Source organism: Leuciscus leuciscus, assembly GCF_965113295.1.
Source record: "Leuciscus leuciscus genome assembly, chromosome: 14".
Classification (NCBI taxonomy): domain Eukaryota; kingdom Metazoa; phylum Chordata; class Actinopteri; order Cypriniformes; family Leuciscidae; genus Leuciscus; species Leuciscus leuciscus.
This window is the reverse complement of record NC_138738.1, coordinates 5099155-5125193: the sequence shown is the minus strand read 5'-3', so window position 1 is coordinate 5125193 and position 26039 is coordinate 5099155. Positions and strand designations below refer to the sequence as shown.

The 26039-nt window shown below is 38.6% G+C and overlaps 4 protein-coding genes across 7 annotated transcripts; 3 read left to right on the top strand and 1 right to left on the bottom strand.

Moving 5' to 3' along the window:
• The first annotated feature begins 1520 nt into the window (after nucleotides 1-1520).
• On the top strand, nucleotides 1521-7895 carry ywhaba (tyrosine 3-monooxygenase/tryptophan 5-monooxygenase activation protein, beta polypeptide a). The gene is made up of 6 exons (XM_082136553.1): nucleotides 1521-1678; nucleotides 3956-4256; nucleotides 4891-5014; nucleotides 5251-5414; nucleotides 5627-5722; nucleotides 6162-7895. Exons 2-6 carry the CDS (start codon nucleotides 3963-3965, stop codon nucleotides 6216-6218), a joined length of 735 nt encoding a protein of 244 aa, XP_081992679.1. The 5' UTR covers nucleotides 1521-1678; nucleotides 3956-3962; the 3' UTR covers nucleotides 6219-7895.
• On the bottom strand, nucleotides 7103-14028 carry tomm34 (translocase of outer mitochondrial membrane 34). 4 transcript variants are annotated; one of them, XM_082136537.1, is made up of 9 exons: nucleotides 13838-14028; nucleotides 13662-13752; nucleotides 13404-13578; nucleotides 10571-10670; nucleotides 10346-10498; nucleotides 9825-9982; nucleotides 9601-9748; nucleotides 9354-9480; nucleotides 7103-9242 (listed from the first exon to the last, which is right to left on the bottom strand). In XM_082136537.1, exons 3-9 carry the CDS (start codon nucleotides 13531-13533, stop codon nucleotides 9141-9143), a joined length of 918 nt encoding a protein of 305 aa, XP_081992663.1. In that variant the 5' UTR covers nucleotides 13534-13578; nucleotides 13662-13752; nucleotides 13838-14028; the 3' UTR covers nucleotides 7103-9140. The 4 variants fall into 4 exon arrangements, with proteins under 4 accessions (XP_081992663.1, XP_081992661.1, XP_081992662.1 ...); XM_082136535.1 differs by having other exon boundaries at nucleotides 13404-13540; nucleotides 13838-14027; XM_082136536.1 differs by having other exon boundaries at nucleotides 13662-14028.
• Nucleotides 14029-15699: 1671 nt separating this feature from the next.
• cox6c (cytochrome c oxidase subunit 6C) lies at nucleotides 15700-18626 on the top strand. Its single transcript, XM_082136596.1, has 4 exons — nucleotides 15700-15772; nucleotides 16409-16522; nucleotides 16862-16998; nucleotides 18517-18626. The coding sequence occupies exons 2-3, from the start codon at nucleotides 16418-16420 to the stop codon at nucleotides 16985-16987; spliced, it is 231 nt and encodes a 76-aa protein (XP_081992722.1). The 5' UTR covers nucleotides 15700-15772; nucleotides 16409-16417; the 3' UTR covers nucleotides 16988-16998; nucleotides 18517-18626.
• Nucleotides 18627-19378: 752 nt separating this feature from the next.
• On the top strand, nucleotides 19379-25428 carry zc3h10 (zinc finger CCCH-type containing 10). Its single transcript, XM_082136413.1, has 3 exons — nucleotides 19379-19533; nucleotides 20673-21973; nucleotides 24357-25428. Exons 2-3 carry the CDS (start codon nucleotides 20816-20818, stop codon nucleotides 24861-24863), a joined length of 1665 nt encoding a protein of 554 aa, XP_081992539.1. The 5' UTR covers nucleotides 19379-19533; nucleotides 20673-20815; the 3' UTR covers nucleotides 24864-25428.
• Nucleotides 25429-26039: the final 611 nt, after the last annotated feature.

The following is a 26039-nucleotide window of genomic DNA, read 5'->3' as shown; positions in this document are numbered from 1 at the left end:
AGAGACATATACATATCAAAGCTCTTGCTGAGGTGAAACACAATACAGAAATATCTTCAACATAATTGTCATATATCATCAGACTCGATTATTATGCATGATGCGATAGCATGTATGAATGCAAGTATTAACAAATGAAAAGGTTATGTGTCTTCTGTCTTGACATCATACATCTATAAAAAATAAAAAATAAAAGACCAAGATACTAACAAATGGCATTTGCCATTAAGCAGTAATTGCATTGAAATTCCTCCTGGAGCAACTTCATATTTTTCAAGGGGCAAATTGCTGCTAGTAGATTGTGATCTTAGCAATGCTCTCATTTCAAATTCACGGCCACTTTGGGGTTAAACTGGAAAACTTTGTTCTGTCTGAGAATGTATTTGTAGAATGTAACATTTTGTTTAACAGAAGCAACTATACCAGCCTGACCTGCTGTAGAGAGATCTACACTACACCCTACTGGTGACTTCTGTGCATGACAAGATCTGGCAGGATTGATTTGGGTTTCAATGTTATAAAACCCTGGGTTTAAAGGGATAGTTCATCAAAAAATGAAGATATTTTGAGAAATGTCGGTAACCACACAGTTGATGGTCCCCATTGACTACCATAGTATGGAGAAAAAAAATACCATGGAAGCCATCAACTGTTTGGTTACCGACATTCTTCAAAATATTTTCTTTTGTGTTCAGCAGAAGAAAGAAATTCATACAGGTTTGGACAACTTAAGGGTGAAGATGCATAAGACTAAATCTTGATGGCCAAATAATTCTAGAGAATTTGTTGATGTATATTGTTGATCCTGAAGTGTTTATATGTAAAAAGTGATGACGTAAAATAAGGAATCAATAGGCCTACTTAAGATTCTGCACTATTTCCAAGTCACTATTCTGAGACATTGATCACTTGACTTTTCCCCATCAAAGTACAAGAAGCTCTTTTGAATATTATCAAATCAATTTTTTGGCCTATTTGGCCTATCTATTTTTTTTGTTCCACTTCTTTTTATTTTAATTATTAATTTCACACTTACTGTTTTCTTATTTTTATTAAATGGCTTTTTATATTGTTTAATATACTCTTTCTGACGTGAATCACTTTGAGCTGCATTTTATGTGTGGAAAGTGCTAGCTACTAAACAAATCAAAAGTAGGCCCTACTAATAAATATTCAATAGGCCTACTCATAAATACTATTAACGAAAGCAGAAATGAGAGATTGTCTCTCAAAGGCCTTGTGCTTGTTTTAGAATGAATGTGCATTAGAGAAAAGAGGAATCACACGCATTATTAGACAGTCTGAGTGGAGTAAACATCTTCTTCTTCTGTTATTATTAATCTCACAAGTGAACCCAAACGTTCTGACGATTCCATTTCGAATCCAGCAAGCTGTCGAGCGCCTCCTGGCAACGGTTGCTATGGTGACTAACTACGTCACGCACGACTTCGGTTACCATGGTCCTCGTGACGTGAGGGACCGTGTAAAACAGTGTAGGAAACCCCGGATAGCGGTTACCATGGATACTGGCGGGGGGAGGGGTGGAGTTTAGAGGAAGCGGAAGTGTCAGCGCAGGCGGAAGTGGTACTGCCCTGAATACCCCGAGCAGCGAAACGGAGGACAGCTTGATACTCCCATCGTTAACAGACACAAATCAGGACTCGAAATATATTTAACTGTGAGTTACATTGCCCATTATGGCCGCTCGTGTGATATTATGAATATTAGAGATGCATTTTGCTGTATTGTTGCTCATGTAAGCCCCCCTCATCATTGTCAATGGCGGAAGGTGTCTATTGTGGTTTGGGGCTGGGTACAAGGACTTAGGCCGAGGCGGGCGATGAATAACGATTACTGCCGATTTATTACCGATTGCGTCCGATTTCTATTAGAAGCGCGCGGTTCCCGTACTTTCATTATATAATAGCTTAATCAAAGTAGCATAGCGCGGAACAGCCCTCATCTGCACGGGAGGAATGACCAGCGGCTCCCGCGTCTATTCAGCGTCTGGCCGTCGTGAAAGCTAACCGGCTAACCAGCCAATGGTAATGTACACTAGAATAGTAAAGCGCTTGCCTGTGAATTACGGTTACCAACGATCAAATTTAATTTGCCGCGAATAATCGGAGCGTTCGATTAAATTCCACAAGGGAATGTGAGAGAGAGAGAGAGGGCGTTGCATTGGTGGCTAACGCTGTTAGCTCGAGCGGAGAGCCTTGAATATGCTGCAGTGCAGCATTAGCAAGGTTAGGCGTTTAATACGGCTCAAATTCGTAGTTTTACTATTTTCTTAAACGCATTCAACTTAATTTATTGATACAATAGTAGATTGGGATCATATAAAATCGCGAAACAATCGCCTCAAAGGACGGCGGGCTCGTCGTCAGGACGCGTCGTGAGGGCCTATGTAAATAAATTTAGTTCGACACTAGCTGATGTCATCTACTACCTGAGCAAACTACGCATTTTAACTAGTACTCCGGCCCCCCTCGGTCGTATTAACCAACCGAAGAGCGGGTTCACGCAGGTGGGTTGGTCTCCAGGAGCGGGACGGGCTGTGTGTGTACTCGCCTGACACCGTTACCTGCGGTTCGGGTTCAGGACTCAGGCGGAGACATCAACGCCCTGGGCGTTGGCACTTACACACGTATTGATATCTGACAGAGTTGGAATTCCCACTGTGACCTGCTAAAATCACGATTCCTATTCGTATTCTATGACCTTGCACAAAGGTAGACGGATAAATGTCAGAGTCAGAGACACCTGGGGTTAGAATAGGCGATCTAGGGGGGTTGAGTTATACTTTGACCAGTTGTAATATGCAGAGGTGGATAATGATATAGACCACTGGATGTTTTAGAAATACTGGTTTTTGACCTACTTTTTTTAAAAATTGGATTATATTGTCCTTAGTGCAGTATGAGCTAAATATGACCTGAATAATTGTCATTTGGTGCAAAGAACAAATGGAAAACACTCAATGCAAAGACCAGGTAAAACTTGTTATGGAGGTCAACATGTATTTGTTATTGGACAAGAAATTAGTATTTTAGGTTAAGTACTACTAATACCATTATTTATGGTTTAGCCTGGTTTATGATGCATAGTACAATAATTTTTTTAAAAGATGATCATGCATTATATGGCACAATAAAACCCCCAAACTGCATGTATTTAAAGTGTTTCTGTATTTCTTAGAAATTGTTTCCCTTTTAAAAAAAAAGATATATAATGATGAGCATTCTTACGGTGGGATGTTTTTATTTTTGATTCACAAAAAAAGATGCATCATACCAAAGTTCAAGTTTGGTGAAAAGACATTTGATCAGTTATGTTTGTTTTATGTTTCAGCTTTTATTTTGATATGCTCTTTGAATTCAATTCAATGCTGCATTATTTTGGGGTCTGATGTAATTTTGCCATCGTAAACCAGTGAAAATTGCATTTTGTCAAAGTCAGCTAATCAATCTTAAGGAAGCTCTGTATAACTAGCCTTGTTCAGATGATGATGTTGTATTGTATTGTCATACTTTCAATAAGCGTTATAACCTCAAATGGGATTTTACTGATAATGTTTACGATGATTCAGTAATGAATGCATTTAGATAAATTGACAGTCAGTGAATGACGTACCACATGCCACATCAATACTGTGCCTTTTCATTTGAACTCTTACATAATCATTTATGGGTAGCCTTAAATATGACTTAAATATTCGTAAGAATGTAATAATAGTATCTGGTGCAGGTCAAAATAGGTACCAACTTGAAGGTTGACCTCTTTACAACAAAAGGAGGTCAGCCAACCTCTCTAAGTAATACCAATCTTGACTTATTTTTATTAAATGCATACAGGCACCAGGGGCCGGATAATGTGCTAGACTAATCAAACCTTTAACTCACCAGCAACGTGCATTTTATCATCTAATTGTATATTTTCCCCCCTACTTTTGTAGTTGCATCATGGACAAGAGCGACCTAGTGCAGAAGGCTAAACTCGCTGAGCAGGCGGAGCGCTATGATGACATGGCTGCGTCCATGAAGGCCGTCACGGAGGGCGGCGTTGAGCTTTCCAACGAAGAGCGCAACCTGCTCTCCGTGGCCTACAAGAACGTGGTGGGCGCCCGCCGCTCGTCCTGGCGCGTGATCTCCAGCATCGAGCAGAAAACGGAGGGCAATGAGAAGAAACAGCAGATGGCGCGCGAATACCGTGAGAAGATCGAGGCTGAGCTTCAGGACATCTGCAACGACGTGCTGGTGAGAGACAGACGTGTGAATCTGAGAGTTACAAGGAAGAAAACATAAACATTTGACAATTCTAGAAGTCCCGATAGATTTAATTTGTTAGAATTACAGCTGAATAACGTTTCACTATTATATATGTCTGTTTTGTAATATTAATGTTAGTGGTGTTTCAAAACTTAGTGAGCTGCAGCGTTTTAAGGCATTATAGCAATGAAGTGCTTTTAAAGAGTGGCTCTTTTAGCCACAATTTGTGTGCAATGTATATTTAGCTTTTTAGCATACTGTCTCATCTCTCTTACGGCCTTTTGTGTCAGAATTGTTGTCAAGTCATTGTTTCATGTGCAAAGCTTTAAATTAACAATGCAGTATTTCAAATGTTTCAAATCAACCACTTAATATCTTTGTTTTCGGTTATAATGCTGCAGCAAAGCATGTCACTACGTTTATGTATCATGTCACTATACATTTTACGTTCAGAGCAAAAGGAATCAATTGTGTTTGTAATATGAAACATCAATTTGGATGTACTCTTGACTTTACCTTTAAGAATGTTGATTTTCCTCTTTCTGATGGCTAATGATTTTCTTTTTATTAATGTCATTTTAATATTCATAGCTTGATGTCGGCCTTTCCTCTGTTCTCTCAGGGTCTCCTGGAGAAGTACCTCATTCCCAACGCTAGCCAGGCAGAGAGCAAAGTCTTCTACCTGAAAATGAAAGGAGACTACTACAGATACCTGTCCGAGGTGGCAGCCGGAGAATCAAAGAAAAGTGAGCTCATTTTAGTAATAAAGCAAAAAAAAAGTGTGTTGCGTAAAATTGTGATTCATCTGTCATTAGGGGCGAAGATAGTTTAACGTATAAAGATGGGAACTGATAATGCTGCAGTATAAAGTCAAGTCCTAAGAATCAATAATTAGATGCTAGCTATAGAAACGGCATTAAAACACTCAGGCTGTGATGCTAGCGGTCATGAATTTGATTTGATGTTTTCTATCAAATTACAGCCACAGTGGACAACTCTCAGAAGGCTTACCAGGATGCATTTGAGATCAGCAAGAAGGAAATGCAGCCAACACACCCCATCAGGCTGGGACTAGCGCTGAACTTCTCCGTGTTTTACTATGAAATCCTCAACACCCCAGAGCAGGCCTGCAGTTTGGCAAAGACGGTTAGACAATTATCTTGTTTGACGTTGTTTTGAGTACATGCAATGTAATATTTGCTCTTTCATCTCATCTTATTTATGCAACATTCTGTGAGTGTCTTCAAAAAGTGTTTCGGAACGTGAAACTAAATGAGTTTCTACTGAATGCCCGAGTGTGCATTTCCAGTGTACAGGAAGACAACAGACCCTGACCCTCATGCTTTCCTTCACCTTAGGCTTTCGATGAGGCGATTGCTGAGCTGGACACCTTGAACGAGGACTCTTACAAAGACAGCACCCTGATCATGCAGTTACTAAGGGACAACCTCACTGTAAGTTTGGCTAGTTTTACAGGTATAGACAGGGCCCAAAGTTAACACTCGCTTCAAATTAACAATGCAAAATTAATATGGACTATAGATTACTCATAGTTTTAAATCTTTAAACTTTAAGAATGATGGTCTGAGCGGTGCTTATGTAACATGTAAACGTCTTTTGTGACTCGCACAACTTGTAACGACAATACTAGACGGATGTTTTATCTAGTATAAAGGTTTTTTATCTGGAATACGATGTGGTGTGAAACATGCATAGGATTTTGCTAGCATTAGGCAACCAAAATATATTAGAAACAGAATTTGCTTGTAATGCATGGAAAATATGGGTCCAAAAGTCCACTAATATGAATAATAAATATTTAATATTATGCCATTGGTAGGTGTGGTTAAATTACATTTTGAAACCTTTAACTTTTTCTTTCTCTTTCTGCAGCTGTGGACATCAGAAAACCAGGGTGATGAGGGGGATGCTGGCGAGGGCGAGAACTAAAGGCGTTGCACTTCACTGTTAAATCCACCTACACTCTTTATCTTACACATATACAGCCCATAATTCCCTGCTCCATCCAATCCACCTCACCTTTATCCACCTTTCTGTATGACGAGCAGCATGAATTGTACCTGACCTACAAGTTTGTACCCCTGACGCCTCGAGTGGCTGGGTAACGTTTGGTTTATTCCAAGGCTGACTTGTCTCAAACATGTCTGTTCGTGTACCCCCCCCCCCCCCCCCCCCCCAGATGAGGGAAAATGGTTGAATAGTGGAAACGGTTTCCATCTTTTTTTCCCTTCCTAAAATCCCTCCTAACATTTTTAAAAGGTATATGTTCTCTGGTCTAGCAGGTTATAATGCATTATAGTGTCCTCCACCCATTTTCCCTTCTCTGTCTTTTCTCTCTCCCAATAGTGTACTGGCGATTGCTGGTTTTATTCAAAAGGTTATTAAACTGTCCATTAATTTAACAAACACTGTGATGTTTAGTTTTTCCTCCTGGATAACTTGTGCTTAATGGAAATCGGAACGGTTTCAGTACGAGTAGCAGTACAATTCTGTTGCGATCTCATACAGAAGGGATAAAAACAGGCTGTATTGTGACACTGACTAACATGCATTACTATTATTGCTGTCATGTGCATAATTTTATTTTGCGTACATGGCTAAAGACGACAAAAGGAACCGGAGGTTTGCCATTCCATGTCTGTTCAGTTTTAAGTTAAAGACATTCCATCAGTATGTGACGTTTAACGATTACAGACCTTTTATGAACAAACTGGAGAGTTTCCTATAATGTGCTGTCAAGAAGGCAGTCAACATAAAGGTGCTGTTTGACATCAGTAAACAATTTTCCTGGTTTGTTCTGTATGTTTTTCCCCCCCCCCCTCCCTTTTGCATAATATTGACCACCCCGCCATTTAATAAAGATGTACAATTGTAAACATTATAGAGGTAATTATAAATTTGTCTTAAAAACTAAATGTTGTCAACTTGCATGCAAAAAAACCCTTTTTTTATTCAACCCTCTTTCCGAACGACGAAGCTTGATTTGATGTTTCCCTCTTCAAATGATATCAGTGTAATTCAGGAGGAGTTTTGGGGCCTTAGACTGACTTAGAGCTTTACTACTCCTCTTTTCTCTTAAGAGATGAGTTTCTGTAAGACCTTAGCAGTTCAAACTGAGAAATTCTGGATTTAACTTGAATTTTGTGCAGGAAAGTGCCGCAGACCAGTGGAGGCTTCGAAGTCTTGGCCCAAAGTCAGTGAGAAACAAGACGAGGTCAAAGATTTGGCAAATAGTTGAAGGACCCTGATCATTACTAGGGAGGTAGCCACTCATTCAGTGTCACAATACACAGTGTCACATCACCATAACATTCCACGTAGGTGTAGAACTCATCTGTCTCGAGCTGAAGACAATGTTCATGCACTGAAGACAAAATCTCTTTTTCTCTCCCCTTAGCTGAACAAATGGCAGTTATTCTACGCTTGATTACAAAAAAAAAAAAATACAGTAGTGAATGTGGAGCCGAGCCTGTCTGTATATCTGGTATCTCCAATTGCTTTGTTTTTACTGACCAGTATTCTGCCTAAAGTTAGCTTCTGTGACGGTTTCATTGCTTAGCGCGCACGTGGTTGTGAAAATTTAGACTAGCTTAAGGGAAAAAAATTTACAAAATGATAAAAAAAAATACAACCTGGTTATTGACGTAATACTAGATTTGTGTATGTCTTTTAAAACAGTTCTAGTTTCACCTTACATGTTATAATCAGGAAAGTGTAAAAGACAATTTAAAGTGAAATAAAAGTTTTATCAGTTCCAAATTGCGCTGTAATTTTTTCCGGCATTGGTGGTGGTGGTGTACATAAAAAAAAAAAAAACAATCAGCATATTTTTAAGGGCTTGTCACTGTTCTATAAATATGTAAAATGCATTTTATTTTCAAAAATATTTAATTAAGCATTTAAGAAAGATTTGAGCAAGCTGATCTCAATCATCTGGCAAGCTGTTGATATACCATTTACAGTGACGCTTGCAGGTGAGGTCTACGAGACGAGTGTTTAAATGACTTGTTTGCAAAGTTATCTTGAATTTAAGGCACATTTACATGGAAAAAATGATTTTGTCTGGTAATTGACAGCTTGTATTTGAATTGAATTAGTTATACTTGTGTGCATAGCATTTACTGTTGTCTTTTTAGTATTGCTAATTTCTACGCAAAAGTAATCACTGACCCTAGCATTACATCTGACAATTTACTGGATGAGAAAATACCATATTACTGAACATTGTCCTTTATTATCCAGATGCATTACTTTCTTTAAATTAAAGACCCGTTTACATTGTTTTTATGCAAAATGGCATTCGAAACATCAATAAATACAGGTGTCAAGTCTTTACAAATGTGTATAAACATTAAGTGGTTTTGACAGTAAATAACCGTAACCCTCAACAATACAACATATCAGAGTACTTTCTCTGGAAAAGACTAAAGGTAAGCAAAAAACAACACATTTAGTAGAAAATGCAGCCCTAAAACTGAGTGAATTAAGTGGAAATTGTTTAAAAGTAATTTTGTTTGAAAAAAATTGCCATTCAGTGCAATGAAAAATACATTCAAATCACATGCCAAATCAACATCAGATTTGATTAAATGGACTAATTTATCAACCACAACAAGTCTGAACAAAAAAAAAAAAACAGATTGGAAACCTGATTGCCATATTAATGACAGTAATACACCCAGTCAAATGTGCCTATATGAACACTAAAACTATTTCCAATTATTTAAATAACATTATGACGTGTATATCTGAAGGATGAGCAGAAATCTGTAGCAAACGTTGCAGCTTTGAGCAGCAAATCAACTCGAGGCACTTGGGGAAAGTTTCCTCGTGTCCACTTTACAATCACAGTTATTTCATATTCTGTGCTTCTTGTAGGAGTTTCTGTGCTGCCATGTTGTTTGGATCGATTTTGAGCACACTGTTGAGATCTTCAATACAAGACTCCTTGTTCTAGAAAAAAAAAAAAAAAAAATGCATGCATTTCAATTTATAAAACAATCCACCAATCAAAGATCATAGTCATTTTTCAAGACAATATACTTTATTCATATTTGAACTTACTCGAAGTCCCTTGTATGCTTGGGCACGTCGGTAAAATGCCTTAATGTTGGCAGAATCCATTAGAAGAGCCTCATCACAGTCACTTACAGCCTCTCTGTACATCTTTAATGACAGGTAGCAAAGAGCCCTACAAACAATATTCATTTAGACACATTATCCTCGACTTTTCCAGGCCTAGACATTCAAATCACCATGTGAACCCCGATGTTTGGCAGCATAATTGGGCTGTTTTTGTGTCATTTCATACCTGTTTGTGTAGGTTGTGACTTCTGAGGGGTCCTGACCGAGCGACTGCGTGTACTTCTCCACACCTGTCTTGTAATCGCCCTTCCGCACAAATGCATTGCCTTCTTCCTTTAGAGCTTTGGCCTTTTTAACAGCTGCAGGTCCTGGTGCTTAAAATCAAACAATTGAAAATGAAGTGCTGAAGCAAAGTATGATGGGTCCGATCAGTTCAGCACAGGTAAATACCTTTTTTCTTGTTGTCAACCACGCTGTTCTGTTGTGAGCTCAAGGCTGAACCGCCGGCTTGCGCTCGGCTTTCTTTCACAGACATTGGAACGCTGGGAATCGGTGGCAGTTTCTCTCGCCAAGATAGTCCGTCTATATTCGCCAAAGCCTTGGTCATTCTGAAGGAAAAAATGTGTTAAATGGTACATTCTTATTCTCATTAATTAATCGCTTACTCGCCCTCATGTTGTTCCAAACCTGAATGAGTTTCTTTCTTTTGTTGAACACATAAGATGATGTTTAAAGAATGTTGGTTGACGATAGCCATTGACTTCCATAGTATTTTTTTTTCTAAGATGGAAGTAAATGCCTATCGTCAGCTGTTTGATTACCAACATTCTTTAAAATATCATCTTTTGTGTTCAACAGAAGAAAGAAACTCATTCAGGCTTGGAACAATTTTTTCAAAGTGATGAACATTTTTTAATTTATGGGTGAACTATCCCTTTAACTGGCTAATAATTCTGGATGCCATTCATTACCTGTTGACACCATCGTGAGCAGCTGGTACGTTGCAGTCTATCTGTAAAACAGTTTTGTAGTCCACATAAGCCTGTCTATATCTCTCCAACGCCTCGTAAGCTGATGCCCGGCGAAGCAGAGCTTTATATCCAAAAGGAACCAATTTAAGAGATCTGAAAGGTACATATAAAGATTATTAACTCTGAACATCATCACTTTAACCATTTGTGTCTTCTCCTCCTTACTCTGTGCAGTCTTTAATGCATTCATTGCAGTTTCCATCTTTCAGGTAACTGGCGGCCCTGTTGGAGTACAAAATAGCCAGATCTTCCTTTTCCTTCTCACCTGTGAACAGAACGGTTACTTTATTTACCTTAGTACCAAATGCTCTTTTATATCGACAACAGTCTGAGCAATCTTTTTTAAAAATAGTTGCTCTGCAACTTTCATACCTTCTTGCTTGCTATGATAACCCTATTGTTACTAATTCTGACTTCTGACTGACTTAAAAACATGAATACATCTCTATTGTATTGTTAGAAGCACATTAGCATATGATTGTACCATGACATTACTATCAATTTCATCATGTTTCAAGGTTTTGTCAGATAGTACAGTACAGGAATTTTTTAGATGCTGCAAGACCCCCAGATATTATCATCCTCATGCATCCTCAAAAAATTTAAAGGCAGCAATATTTTTTCAGAATCTTACAAATAAGGAATTATTTACGTACACACAATGGGTCTCATTCATGAAACATTCGTAAATATACGAGTAAATATGTGAGTGATTTGCGCGTAAAGAGACATTCCCGAAAATTCTTCTCCTGATTCACAAATACTTCGTAAACGTCAGATTTGATAGTGAAATGTGTGTGTGGGTTAATGAATTCCAATCAGTCGTAAATGGGACGCGCGTGCACGCTCATTCTCTCAATTACCATAAATCCCGCCCATTAAAACCGACTGACAACTATATATGGGCATTATATTATGACACGAAACGAAGGATTTCATATGTCTTCTCAAAAGCGAATGAAGAAGATAAATTTCTCAGATGCAGAAATTGAAGTTTTATTATCAGAAGTTCATTCAAAACACCACATTTTATTTTCAAGCGTACATAGTGGCGTATCAGGTCCTAAAAAAAAGGATTTTTTAGGTAATAATGCTTTTACCTAAATGCTTTAGGTAAAAATGCTTGGCAGATGCAGTTAATGGAGTTTCATCTGTTAATCGAACAGTCCCAGAAGTGAAAAGAAAATGGTTCGACATGAAGCTTGACTGCAACACTTGTGACTTGCGGACTTAAAAATGAATAAACAGCTTGAATATAAAAAAATAAAAAAAGACTTGCGGACTTGTGTTCCGTTTGCAGATGCTATTACTGGCTCTCGTAATAAAAGTAAAAAGAAAACCCGTATGTAATTACTATATATAATATTTGTTCAAAATGCTGTGTAAATATGTACCCGATTAAGGTGAATTAAAATGCAGCCTTATTAATGAGCAAAACGTTCGGATGTTAAACGCACTATTTACGCGTGGCTGGGAGCAGGTGTAGATTTCTTTCGTACCAACTAACGTTTGGAAAATACGAACATTTTAATGAATCCGAAAATTTACGCCAGAACCACTTTACACACGATTTACACAAAAATTCGTTCTGCTTGTGTTTCATGAATGAGACCCAATGTTTCGTTAGACAAGGTCCCGGCCCTCAATCGTTGATTATTGTTTCACACAGTTTAGGGGAAACACAAATCAGTTATCTTTAATTAATGTAGGTTACAAGCAGCTACTTCCCCCTCTACAAACCAGATCAGAGAGGAATAAGAGCGAAGAGGAATGTGAATTGGAATCCCTGAGGAGGAGATATGGCACAGTGGTTTGGAGGATATTGAAAACAATCGGTCAGATTGTAAGCATATTATACCTTGATTTTGTATTTGCATTTTCGCAGATGGCTCACTGATTGTCTTCGATTATGGTATAGGCTAAAAGTGAAGGGATTAGGTTTGTGGGAGCATTGTTAGTGCGTGCGTGTATATGAATGTGAATGTTATTGTATCTAAATGTTTGTTATAGTCTTGTGTTGTATTTATTTTAATTATGATTTTCCATTTTGATGCTGGTTTCTTTGTAATGTAAAGGACCCCCTCGAAAATGAGATGGTGCATCTCAAGGGGTTATCCTTGAAAATAAAGAAATAAAATAAAGATTATACTAGATTAAGCCTCATTCAGTTCAAGGTAACACATAGAATACACTTCTCCTCACCAAGAAGCTGTTATTGCTGTTCTGGGAAAAGACTGACTCTGTTAAACTATGGCTTGAGGAACTGATGTCTGCCATACATCTGGAACGAACTAGATACCTTTTGAAAAACAGCATTGGGTAATTCGACAAGATATGCGACCCTTTCGTCTGCTACCTTTGTAGGAATTATATTCCTTAATGCATTGTATAATTACTGAAGTGTTGTATTAATGTGATCGTATCATGTATTAACAGGCTGGGGAGGGGAAGCTGGTTAAACTTATTTTCTTTAAACTGGTTTGTTTATTCATTTTATGCATACAAGAATATCTGGAATCTGTAATTATTTCAATTGAATCCAATGATTCAATAAAATGTATATGACAAAAATATTTGATATTTGTATTGACCCAATTTATACTGTGAAAATTAATATTATACATTTGTGTAAAAAATTATTTGGAAAATATTTGGTGTCTGTTACATAATAGTGTTAGTATCATATGCTTTTATTTTCGACTCACTAGTACTGTTAGATGCAGTATTTATTTTAATCTTATTTTATTTTATTTTGTCATCTCTTAACTTTTCCACAAACCCCCTTAGACTAGTCCCGGACCCCATTTTAAAAATCTCAGTGCTGAAATTCATTGAACATGGTGTTTACATGCTAATGCAAGGTACAGGAATACAATGGAACATTCTGTGCTAGTGCAAGAATACAATGGTGCTAACATGGTACATGTACAAAACAAGTTATATAAGTGGTAATACTGTAACGCTGGTGGTGAGCATGGTGATATTTGACTTCTCTTACCAGACTTCTCCAGCTGCTGGATGGATTGGCTGTACACGGTCACAGCTTCTCCATACTGACCCGCTTTGAAGCACTGGTTACCGGCTAGTTTGAGTTCCATCCACGACTGCGTGCGCCGCTTCTGAGGCATGATGACACTGTAACGACCAGTCAGTTGTTGTGAGATCCTTAACTGCTGTTAATTTAGTTTAGGAAGGTAACATTATGAAAACAAGTCAATATTACACTGTCAGTAAATGTGTTAAAGTATAAACTCACCAAAGTTACCGCGGTAGAATGAATCACCGTCTGACGTTGGAAAAAACCGGTAAACGTTTTCGGAAGGGCTTTGCTGGTCGCTCGACTCCGCCTGTTTAAAGTTACAAGTTATTGTGTTTAACAACCAGCTAGTGAAGAGACAACTAACGTTAGTCAGTCCTTGCTCTAGAACTCACTAGAACATCCGCGTCTGCTTCTTCTTCTTCTACTTCTCCTATACGCGCGCGCGAGCCGGGATAAACACCACGTTTTACTGGCCGAGTCTCTAAAGAAATGGATGGTGTTGAATTTCAGTTTCAGTTTTCAGGGCTGAAGCGGCTGTCGAGCTCCGGTGCTGCTATTTGAAGATCGGGGTGGTTGATTGTAACCCAATCCAGTGTTGCCAGATCCGTCGAAAACAGCACGCGTCATGGCCCGACAAAAAACATGCTAAATGTGCTTTTAAATATACGGACTTGGCAACCCTCACCCAGTCCAAGCTTCCCCCATATGAAAACGCCCAGCCGTTGGTTGCCAGATGTTCCTTAAACGTTAAACATTCATTGTTTTAAAACGTATTGATTCCTTTAAAGATTTCCTTTTTCTTTTTAAAGGCCCATTGAAGGGCCTTGAAACGCGCTGCATTATTCAATGTGTTGTTCACGTAATTTCCAATGAAACAGGAAGACAGGGCGGGACATATCAAGCAGCTCCTCCCCTTTTTAAATATATAGCTTTAGTTTATATCACAGCCGTTGAGCTCGGTAAAGCAGCAGTTTCCTCCTAATCTCTAACCGTTTCTCCTTCTAATCTCATCCATCGCTTTAAAATCCAGCATTCTGTGTAGAATTCGACTCGCACATATGATCCGCTCTGTGCTGTCGTGTCTCTGGACCGGAGCTGTGGCAGTTTGCGTGACACTAACGTGAAACCAGACTTCATTCGCCCTGATGGAAAACATATTTACACAGTCTCAATAGTTCCCTATCTCCTATATAGTGCACTATGTGCCATTCACCATATAGAAAAGAGTAAATGTGTGATCAAGTGACCGATTTCAGCTAGCCTGGGTTTCCCCATGCTGCCTTGCGCGCAGCGCGATTTTATTCACGCTGCTAGGCAGCCTGGACACCATGGACCAGATTTTCTCCTCAAAAAAGGGAACCAATCACAGAACGGGGAGGGAGCAGCAAGACGATGACGACGTCTATGCGACACACCGAAGCAGTTTGTTTATATCTATGGATCCAACATGGCAGCAAACGCGAAGTTACCTTTCGATCTTGCACAAACGGCAATAGTCGCTGAACGCCATCGTGTACACATAAATCTCTGACCCATCGTCTTCTTCCTCGTTGAATTTCTGTCGCTCTACATATGTCATCTGGTATAATTGAAACGATTGGCTATGAGCTACGTACAGGCGCATTTGATAGACATTCGTAGCGCCCAATAAACGACTCAAATACGAGAAAATGAACATGTGGTTCCCAGACCACGTCTCAATGAGACGAGGTCTGACGTTAGCCAGGCTAGATTTCAGCTGCAGCTATGTATAATGTAGGGGGCGGGATGCTTTAGATTCTAGAGAGCATTTGATTGGACAGAAAATCTGATGTGAACCTGAAGTGCAGAGTGACGTAACCAAATTATTGATCCATATTGGCAGAAGTGGAGAGACTAAGTTTTGAATGCTTATATCTTCTAAATGCAAATTTTGTCATTGTTTTGGAGCACACTAGCTTATGGATAACAGTAAGGCTGTATAAATACTAAAATCCCCCAAAAAAGTCAATTTTGATATCATGGGGACTTTAATTATACGAATTGAAAGGGCAAATCTCTATATAGCCAATACAGTGAGTAAAATATTTAAGTAATAAAAGTACAAGATTATAATAATAAAAAAAACAATGGTATATTATTCACCGAAACCCAATTATTTAAAATATTTCAAATCTGTTTTATTTTTATATTTTCCATTTTCATTTTTAATTCTAGTTAAAAAAGAATTGCAGTCTGAGATGGTCGCTACAATGTGTTTGTCCTTCGCCTGTTTCCGTAGTTGGGCTCCATAAACACCTTCCTGTCAGAGTCACCGGACGTGCGTGCTGAAGGTCGCGAATTAAACGGTAAATATCGAGCTTGCTATACGTTTATAACAAAACTTCTATGGTGAATTATGTATAAAATATAATATCACCATGTTATGTTTATAATAACACTAAACATTCGTTTTTTCTTGATTTAATTGAACTAAACGCGTCTCGTTTTAGAAATACCATCTTGCCGCTGGTCGTCATTGCTTGCTAGTATTAGCAAGACCGATAACTTTAGTCCTGAATCTCAGAAGACACAATGATATGAATCACAAGTGTCATTTTAAAAAATAAAACAAAGGTTAATTGCTTGGCTGTGCGTTTGCATGCGTTGTATCACGTCTAGAGAAATAACATGCAAATTGCGTATTAGCTAAAGCGCTAAAACCTTGACCTGAACTGAACAGCACATTTGTATATAAAACATGCATATTAGTATATCTGTTTATTATTACATATGGTTATCTTCTCAATCTCTATCCCATAAGTAAAAGTTAAATGTTAGCGTGGCTTATTCTGTGTCTGACTTGTAAGTCGGCAAGACATCCATTTGTGATGGTCAGAATAGCACGTAGCAATACTAAAGGCTGATCTATCCTGTTATTGGAAGTGCAATGTTGTCAATGATTATCAGTGTATGCAATTCATTTTATTGTCTTCTCTTTCCAGAAGTCAACAATGTCACTTGCAAAGCCAGCGATGAGAGGCCTCCTGGCCAAGCGTTTGAGGTTTCATTTGCCCATCGCATTTGCTCTTTCGCTCGTTGCGGCAGCCGCTTTCAAGGTCAGTTGTATTGTGTTTTGTATGATTATATGCAATATATTGGACCTTTGTGGCCTTCATTTTTTGTTCATCTATGTGTACGTAGAAATGCAACTTTAAATTATTATTTTTAAAGCACCTTTTGTCATGATGTAACTTCCATAGTCATTAAGAGTAGTTTTTGATCAATATGGGTTTTGAATTTTTCTCTTAATTTTTAATCTTGGACATTTAGTTTCATCCCTATCTTTCATTCTTTTACCTTTGAGGCAAGTGAGTTAAATAATTTTGGAAGCTTGTTTTACAAGGACCATGTACTTGTTCTTCATTAATCTGAGAAAGCTTTGTGTGTTTCTGCAGTACGCAGTAACAGAGCCCAGGAAACAGGCGTATGCTGACTTCTACAAACAGTATGATGCCATGAAGGAGTTTAACGCCATGAAAGAAGCTGGTGTTTTTCAAAGTGTCAGGCCTTCTGGAGAATAAAGCAATGTGATGTGAGTGGCCTTTCAAGTGCATATAAATCTGATTTGTAATACTTTAATTTTGCACTCTATGCACTGCCATTTCATGCTTGTAATTTTTTTTATGCTCTGGTTTGGAAGTAAAATAATGACTGTCTTTGAAACAAATAATCACGTTGAATTGCACTAATTGAAAAATATTGTATGTTTAAGCTGTGAATATTTCAAATGAAAATATTTGATACACAATTTCATTATTAAAAATGTGATAATCCATATTCAACATCCAGACTTCATTTCCAAAATATCCACAGTCTGTTTAAAAATACCACCTATTATATTTGACAGGCAATTTTTAATTTATTTTGCTTTACAAATTTAGTTAAATAAATTCAGTGGTTCAATTTAGCAAAGTATTCAACATTGCACATGCGGGAACTGCAGGAATAAGTCGAGTACCGATGCATGCGGGTGATGATGACGAAGACCAAAGCAACAGGTAGAGAGTCGTTCATTAATTTGTTTATTCACTCACTCACAAAAACTGATTTACAGAAATGAAACAAGCGGTAAGTATATGTTATAATAACCAGATTTTCTGCATATATAGGGTACTATCCCTGATAAAGACACGGAAACTGTTTTCGTTTAATTCAAAGTCTACGTGGTCACACTTTTTTTCCCCCAGTGTACATGTAAGCAGCTTTCTCTACGGCAAAGGAGATACAATGTTATCTCCCCCGAAGCTGATGTGGTGAATATGGATTATTGCGTTTTTAATAATGAAATTGTGTATGAAATGTTTTCACTTGAAATATTCACATCTTAAATATGCATCCATGTTTAATTTCAGCCCCCCGAAATGCAATCTCTGAAAATACAAAGCATTAAAATGAAAGCACTGTTAATGTAATGTATTTTACATTTTTTCAATTAGTGTTTTTTTGTTTTGTTTCAAAGACAGTCATTATTTTACTTGTCAATTTTGAGAGTTTGAAACTTTGAGCTATTTTGCTTCCGTAACATTCTTTTTTTTTTTCAGGCTAATGAATAGAAAACATCCAAAATATATATTTAAGTGTCTAATATCCATGGTTGTCTTTAGGTTACAATTACAATGCATATATTGTGTATATAATGTTTCGTCCTCCTACAGCCTAAAATCTCCACTTCAGAAGCTTTACATTCACCAAACTGTACACTTTTATTCCTATCTATATTCTGAAGGTTTTTCCAGACGATTTTGTTCATATATCATTCGTCTGGTTTATATAACATTTCCAAAAACACTTGTTTTTCAGGCTGTTGAGAGAGCCTAAATCTACTTTTAATGTCAACAAAATAAAACTGGAAATTTATGCAGATTAGTGCATATTTAAATATTGCATTTCAGAAAGCTTGTAATACAACACAGTAACGCACTGTGATTAGTCAACTGGTGAAAGTATAGCGGTATCTTTTCATTACTAATATTTTTACCCTATTTACCTGTGGTGTCTTGCCTTCAATGTAAAAAACACTTTGACTTATACTTTTCTTCTTTCTTCACAGGTGATGTGCCCCTGCATTCCTGCTCTACAACCGAATCTTTATAAGATTATTGGATATGAACATTGATGTCTGATGTTCTCAATAAGATACAAATAAACTGTTGACAACCATCGCGCTGTAGTGACTTATTGCAATGCATCTTGTCAACATGTCTCTCCTATGTTATATTTCAAAATGAAAATGTCATTTGAGTTAGAGTCTTAATATCATTGACAAGGTCAGATGTTTACCTATTATTCATCTAATAAAGATACGAGTTAAAAGCCCAAATTTAAACTGAATTTAGCCCCAACTTGGTGGTAATGTTGTCATAATTATGTCTAGAATAGTTTTTTTCTTGATATTTTTCTGCAAGCAACAGATTTTATAGCATACTGATGGCTGTTTGGGTGGTGATTGTTAACAAGTTGTTGTAATTTAACGTTTTCTTAACATTTACTTTTAAGAACATTAAAAAAAAAACAGTTTAATGGCACTTAAACATGAAATTTGTCTATACTTTTGACCTTTAGCAGAAATAAAAATTCACATTTGCTGCATGTTTGTCAGATTTTGCTCTTTTCTGTTTTCTAAGAAATATTGCACCTTGTTGCATTTTAAGTGTACTTGTCTATAAATGTGTTTAGTGGAATAATACCACTAGGTGCATACAAATTTTTTTTTTTTTTTTTTTTTTACCCTTGTAACCATGACATTTGGACATGCATAATGGTAATACCACGGTATTTTTAGAAATACATTGGAGCACCATGTTGATTCCAGCATCATCACTGTACCATGGTATCTCCATAGTATCATAGTATTTTTGTGGTTTGAAGCCTTTTAATCTGAAGTGCATTTTCCCAGTGTTCTACCGCACAGGAAGTGCTTCGAACGAGAACAGCGGAAGTTGTTGTTCATGGACCAACTTGTGTTCTAATGTAATCTTTCTCACAGCCTGTACATGCATAATGCGTGTAATTAGTAATGCACAGATGCCGTTTCTTTAATCTCGCTGATACGACTGGTTGCAGTTGGGTGAGTTTACTAGTAATAATGGTTTTAGGTTATTATCGTTGCGCTCTGTGCATGCGCGTTGTCCAGGCCTTTGTGCCAGAGAACATGTTTTACTATGTGTGCTGTGGAATAAATATAAAATATTGCATATTTATTTAAAATAATGTGGAAAAGAAGCAGTCAACTATACCTGGTTACGTATGTAACACTACATGACATGCACATCGAGTAGAGTATATGGCGACCCACGACATTTGACATGACAGCACTAGTAAACAAATGGGTGCAATTGTTGTATAAGAGACTAGATATTAGGTGGAAAACTAATCGTTTCATTTTATTATTAAAAATTATGAATAATTATATATATATAAAATGCAAAGCATGGTGCTGCTAAATAAATCTAAGGTTTTATATTGCTTTATACATAATGCATATTGCAGCTGCATTATGATTTTGTATCAATATTTGCATTTCCAAGAGGAATTGTTAATGCTGGTAAGGAATTCATTAATATGTAGAATTAATATAATTTTATTATATAAAATAATAGCATTAAAATTTAATCTTTGGTGCTGTATGGCTTTAATTTCAAAATCTATAAAGTTTCAAAAGCCAGTATGTATGGCATGCCGAAAGCTGAGGTCTACACAATAAAGTGGCATCCGTTATGTAATGTAGTTCAGGCTGATTTAACTGCAGAAAATTTGAATGGACATAAAATGCTTGAAGAATATCAATGCACTACTGCCTCATAAACACCATAATGATGCATCTGAAATTTGTTGTTAGTGACTGTCAATCGATATATTTCTTCTGTAATGACCAATGCAGATATATCTAGAGTTGGGGTTTGTGGTGAAAAGCTAAAAATGTATTCAGTCATAAAAAAAATGAAATGTAAAATAATATAAAAAAATAAAATAAAATAAAAACACTTAAAAAGACAAAATATTTTATTTCTTTACCTGCATATCATGTGACCACAAACCGACATCCGAGAACCCCTGATTTAGAGAACAGTATGGCCAAATGCAAACATTTATTTTTACTCAAAATTCACAAAAAAAAATAAAAATGGTTTATTCATTGTGAATAAATTAAATTATATAATGTTGATTCTGGAATAATATTTAATTGTGTCTGTATGATATTTCCAGGTGCCCAGGCGGAGCTGTGATCTGCATTTGCCTTCGGTCTGAGCTCTTGCCTTTCTTGCACTATAACTCTGAACCCTTGTATGACCTTCATCTCTCTGGCACCCACATGAGCGCAGCGTTCTATTCCCGCTGGGCCGAGCGCCATGCCTGACCGGGATAGCACCTACCTGGCAGGTGGCGGCGGGGGTGGCAGCGGGAGCGGTTTGGGCACTGGGGACGAGGGAGGAGGTGGGACAGGTTTGGGTGGAGGTGTAGGAGAGGGTAGAGTGACGGTGGTGGGCGGATCAGCGGGCTGCACAGGGGGTAACGGGGGTCCTGGGGCCATGGGAGGCGGCGGGGCATTAGGAAACGGCAACAGCTGCAGCGGAGCCAGCGGCGGTTTGGGACCGGATGGCGTTTGCCGGGACTTTTTGCGCAACGTGTGCAAGCGCGGCAAACGCTGCCGCTTCCGCCATCCAGACTTCAATGAGGTTCCCGACTTGGGTGTGCAGAAGAATGAGTTCATCTTCTGCCACGACCATCAGAACAAAGAGTGCGTGCGCACCAACTGCCGATTCGTGCACGGCTCGAAGGAAGACGAGGACTATTATAAGAAAACCGGAGAGCTTCCACTTCGGCTCAGGGGGAAGGTGGCAGCCGGATTGGGACTGTCTCCGACCGACCTCCCGCTGAGCCGCGGAGAGGTGCCCATTTGCAGGGACTACCTGAAAGGAGAGTGCCAGCGGGGCAACAAGTGCAAGTTCCGACATGTCAGGAAGGACTACGAATACGAGGCCTCGCCCAGGGTCGGTGTGGGATGCATGATGAGTGTCACCGGTGGCGTGAGCGGGATGGTGAACGCTGGCGGGGGCGGTGCGGTTGGTGGCGGTGGGGCCTGTGGTGGGATGTCTGGCCTGGTTGGCGGCGGCGTGGGAAACTACATGGGAATGGGATGTCCCAGCATGGGCGGATGCAGAGACCCGGGCCTGTCGGTTGGAGGTGGAGGTGGGGGCTCGATGAGCAACTGTATGTCGATGGGGACGGTGGGTCATCGGCGCTTCGACAGGGGCCCCTGCTCCGTCTACGACCCCCTGTTTGAAAATGGCATGTTTGAAGCCGGGCCGGTGGAGGCCCCCGTCGACCACACGGCCTTCCAGCTGAAGAGACGGCGTTTGGATGGGCTGCGGTTGACCGATGGGACCAGCAGTGGACATTACGACCTGGGTGTTCAGACCACCCTGCCAATCCGACCGATAGAGTATCGCTTACTAGAAGAGGAGAACGCCCTACTGAGGAAAAGAGTGGAGGAGCTTAAGAAACAGGTAGGGAATGTACTCTTCCTTTCTTCAGTGGAATACAAAGGAAGATATATTGCAGAGTGTCTCCAAGCTGGAATAATGACACCAAAGTCCTCTGGATATAGTCCATGCAAACTGTGTACTGTACTAGTCGCTGAAAATCTTCCTCTCTGTCTTAGTTCTCTAATCTCATTCTGTTCTCATTCAAATACTAAAAATAAAATAAAACTAATATAAAACTAATTTTAAATGCAATGAGTGAATTTAGGCATCACGACATTATAATGTGCAGAATGAAAAATTAATACTTAATTTAAACTATTTTATTAAATAGATTTACTAAAGATTACATTTAACAGTTTTTTTTTTTAAAGATTAATTTTAAGTAATTCTCTGTGAGAGGGTAATAAATGTAATCTAAATGTAAGAATGGCATTGTTAAATATTAATAATGTTAATATTGGCCGATACCAGTATACTTAAAAATCTCTAATATCAACTGATAACCGATATGAAACAGTTATATCATACACCTCTACTTCTTTGGTCATTTTTGGAGCTTGACAGACCCATGTTTGACTTTCTTGGTTACTTTTTAATTCTGCAATAGATGATCTTTTATGTTCCATGGATGACAAATAATACAGTACATGATTTTTAATCTCTAAATTGTGCTTTTTATGTTAAAGGTAGTGTAGGCAATTTTTTGTACAAACACTTTTTTTTTTTTTTACTGCTTGAAACTCTCTTCACATCCTGATAGCAATCAATAATAGAAGTGGTCTAAATATTAAAACATGAACATCTTCTATGGACGTCTCAGGACCAAAGAATGTTTGTCCAATCGTTACATTCGGTCCGAATGCAATGATAGGATGTCCTGCCTGCCTGTCAACGTGTGTATTTCCATACCTCCGCGCACCTGCTTGCACAGACATCACATCATCAGCGCGTTCAATGAGGCTCTGTAGAGTTGAAGACAGACAGTCACAGAGCGCCGCAAACAAACAGCAGCTTTTACACTTCCTCCTGATCCAAAACAACCAGTTTATGCTGCGCTCACTCCATGTTGTGACCGTACGAGATGGCAACCTGAGACGTTCTATTTATGCGTTTCTATGTCAACACTATTAAAGGAGAAGTTCACTTTTGAAAAAACTTTTGCTGATAATTTACTCACCCCCATGTCATCCAAGATGTCCATGTCTTTCTTTCTTCAGTCGAAAAGAAATTAAGGTTTTTGATGAAAACATTCCAGGATTTTTCCACATATTATGGATTCCATTGGGACCCAAACGGTTCAAGGTCCAAATGACAGTTTCATTGCCGCTTCAAAGGGCTTTAAACGATACCAGACGATGAATAAGGGTCTTATCTAGCGAAACGATCGGTCATTTCAAAAATAAAATAAAAAGTTGACGTTTTATAAGCACAAATGTTCGCCTTGCTCTGTTCTGTGATGCGCGTTCGTGACGTCACGTAATACGCAATTACGTTGAAAAGGTCAAGTTTGATGTGTTTACAAATGTGCGGAAGGAGGACCATATAAACATTTTCAAATGTATTTGTGTCAGTTTATCGTTTAAAATGCCCATTTCGTGTGCGCATCCTGAGTGTTTTAATATTAAAAAGCCAAAAAGAACATTTTCTTCAATTTTTCAAGCGTGACCTTTTCAACGTAATTGCGTATTACGTGACGTCACGAACGCGCATCACAGAACAGAGCAAGCCGAACATTTGTGCTTATAAAACGTCAACTTTTTATTTTATTTTTGAAATGACCGATCGTTTCGCTAGATAAGACCCTTATTCATCGTCTGGTATCGTTTAAAGCCCTTTGAAGCGGCAATGAAACTGTCATTTGGACCTTGAACCGTTTGGGTCCCAATGGAATCCATAATATGTGAAAAAATCCTGGAATGTTTTCATCAAAAACCTTAATTTCTTTTCGACTGAAGAAAGAAAGACATGGACATCTTGGATGACATGGGGGTGAGTAAATTATCAGCAAAAGTTTTTTTAAAAGTGAACTTCTCCTTTAATGCCGAAATAAATCTGCAGCAGTCAGGTGGTACAAGTAAGAGATCTGTAAGTTGTTTACGTTGATTATTATGTTATGTGCTTTGAGACGTGAGGTAATTTAACACTGTCTCTCATCTCGTGACGCTTTGCAGACTCTGCTGTGCACGTTCAAGTGTTTTGAAGGAGACGTGGCTTTGGAGACGCTCTGAAGGGAGGGTGGGATCTCATGTTTTCAAAGCCAACTTGATATTGCTAGCCTGTCCGAAATTGCCTACCCTACCTTTAAACATCAGTGACAGAATCACTTATTTTAAAAATGTAAAACAACTGTAACCACATCCTAAATGTCTCAAAATTCCTTCCTATCCTTTTTTTTGATTTCAAGGTGTCCAACCTGATAGCCACCAACGAGGTGCTTCTGGAGCAGAACGCTCAGTTTCGAAGCCAGGCTAAAGTGATGACGCTGTCCTCCACCCCGGCTCCGTCGGAACAGAGTCTGGCGCCCCCTGTTGGTTCTGTGAGTTCCTACAACCACGGCATTGCCCAGACACACACCACTCTGAGCAGTGCTGGTCTGCAGCCCCGTCCCGTCACTCAACAAGATCTGGTGGCCTCGACCGGTGCACCGACCGCCCCTCCTTCTAATGCTGCGCCCCCCTCCGCACCCCCTCCACATCTGAACCCCGACCCCATCTCTGCCGCCCTCGCTCAGACTATCGCCCAGGGATTGGCCCCTCCTGTTTCAATGGCCCCTGTTGCTGTTTCGGTGGCGCCGGTGGCCGTGTCCATGGCACAACCATTGCCGGGCATCACGATGAGCCACGCGACCACACCGATGGTGACGTACCCCATCGCCAGTCAGAGTATGAGGATCACCACCATGCCTCATTAATGAGGGCACACTTCAGCAATATATACATGAAACAAATAGCAAACTGGAAATCAAAGCACCAGTAAACCATGGGAAGTTTCTCAGGTGAAGGGTCTGTTTTGACTGAATGAACGTACAGATTTCTGTATAGAATACAGATGTTCTCTTGTGAACTTATGGAACTTATTTCAGTTTTTCTTGCCATGCTTTAGCAGATGATTGCCTTGGAAAGACTCTTTTGAAATCATCATTGACTTCACAGGACATTTATTAACTCATTTTGAAAGATGTAACTATTCAACTAATCACTACAGAAGAATTGTGAATTTGCTGTCAGTTTTAGTTTGACTTTTTTTAATAGTTCGTTTTGTGAATTGTTTTTGTGTTAACCGATTATTTGGATTCTGCACACACACACAAAAAAACGAATCATGCTTCGTTATTAATTCTTGTCAAATCTTACTAAGGAAAAAAAAAGTGTTTTATTTCTTTCTGTTGGAAACTAAATAACTGCATTTTTCTGTCAGAATATTGGTCTAGTTTATTTCATCTTGAGTGAGTATCTTTCTGAAATGTTAATGAAAAGTTATATTTCTTATCAAACCAGACTTCTGTCATTAGTTTGATCGCTTTCTCGTTCTGTTGAGAGTATGGTCCTAGTTGTTTGCACTCTCATGGCCTGTCCACTGATGATAAGACCACCAGAGACAGATCTGGGCTGAATGGGATCTTAGCAATCCCTGTGCTGTATGTGTAAATATTATCGTAGGAATCATTCTTATTTTTAAAATATCTTTTAATTTTACGTTTGATTTTTACCAATTTATGTTTTATATCTAGAAAACCCTATGAACAGTCACAGTGAAATATTGCTCATAATCAGTTCTCATAGTTGAACTGTCATCCTTCAGTGTTTGTTTATGTTTTTAAGCTAACAAATAAGGTTTGGGATCTCTCAGATTTAGAGTATAGGGGGATTTATTATTAGGGTTATCATGCAAAAAGAACCATTGTTCATAGTATTGTTAGCTGCATCGGATGTTTTTGCAGGTCTCAGATTAACATTATCTGAAATCTAATGTCAGTCACATGTCCATGAATATAGACTTCGACCTGGCATGAGAGCACCTACTGTGGCAAGTACTTTTTTGCATTCGTTTATTGCCTCAAAACAAGGTTTATTGCCTTTACTAACAA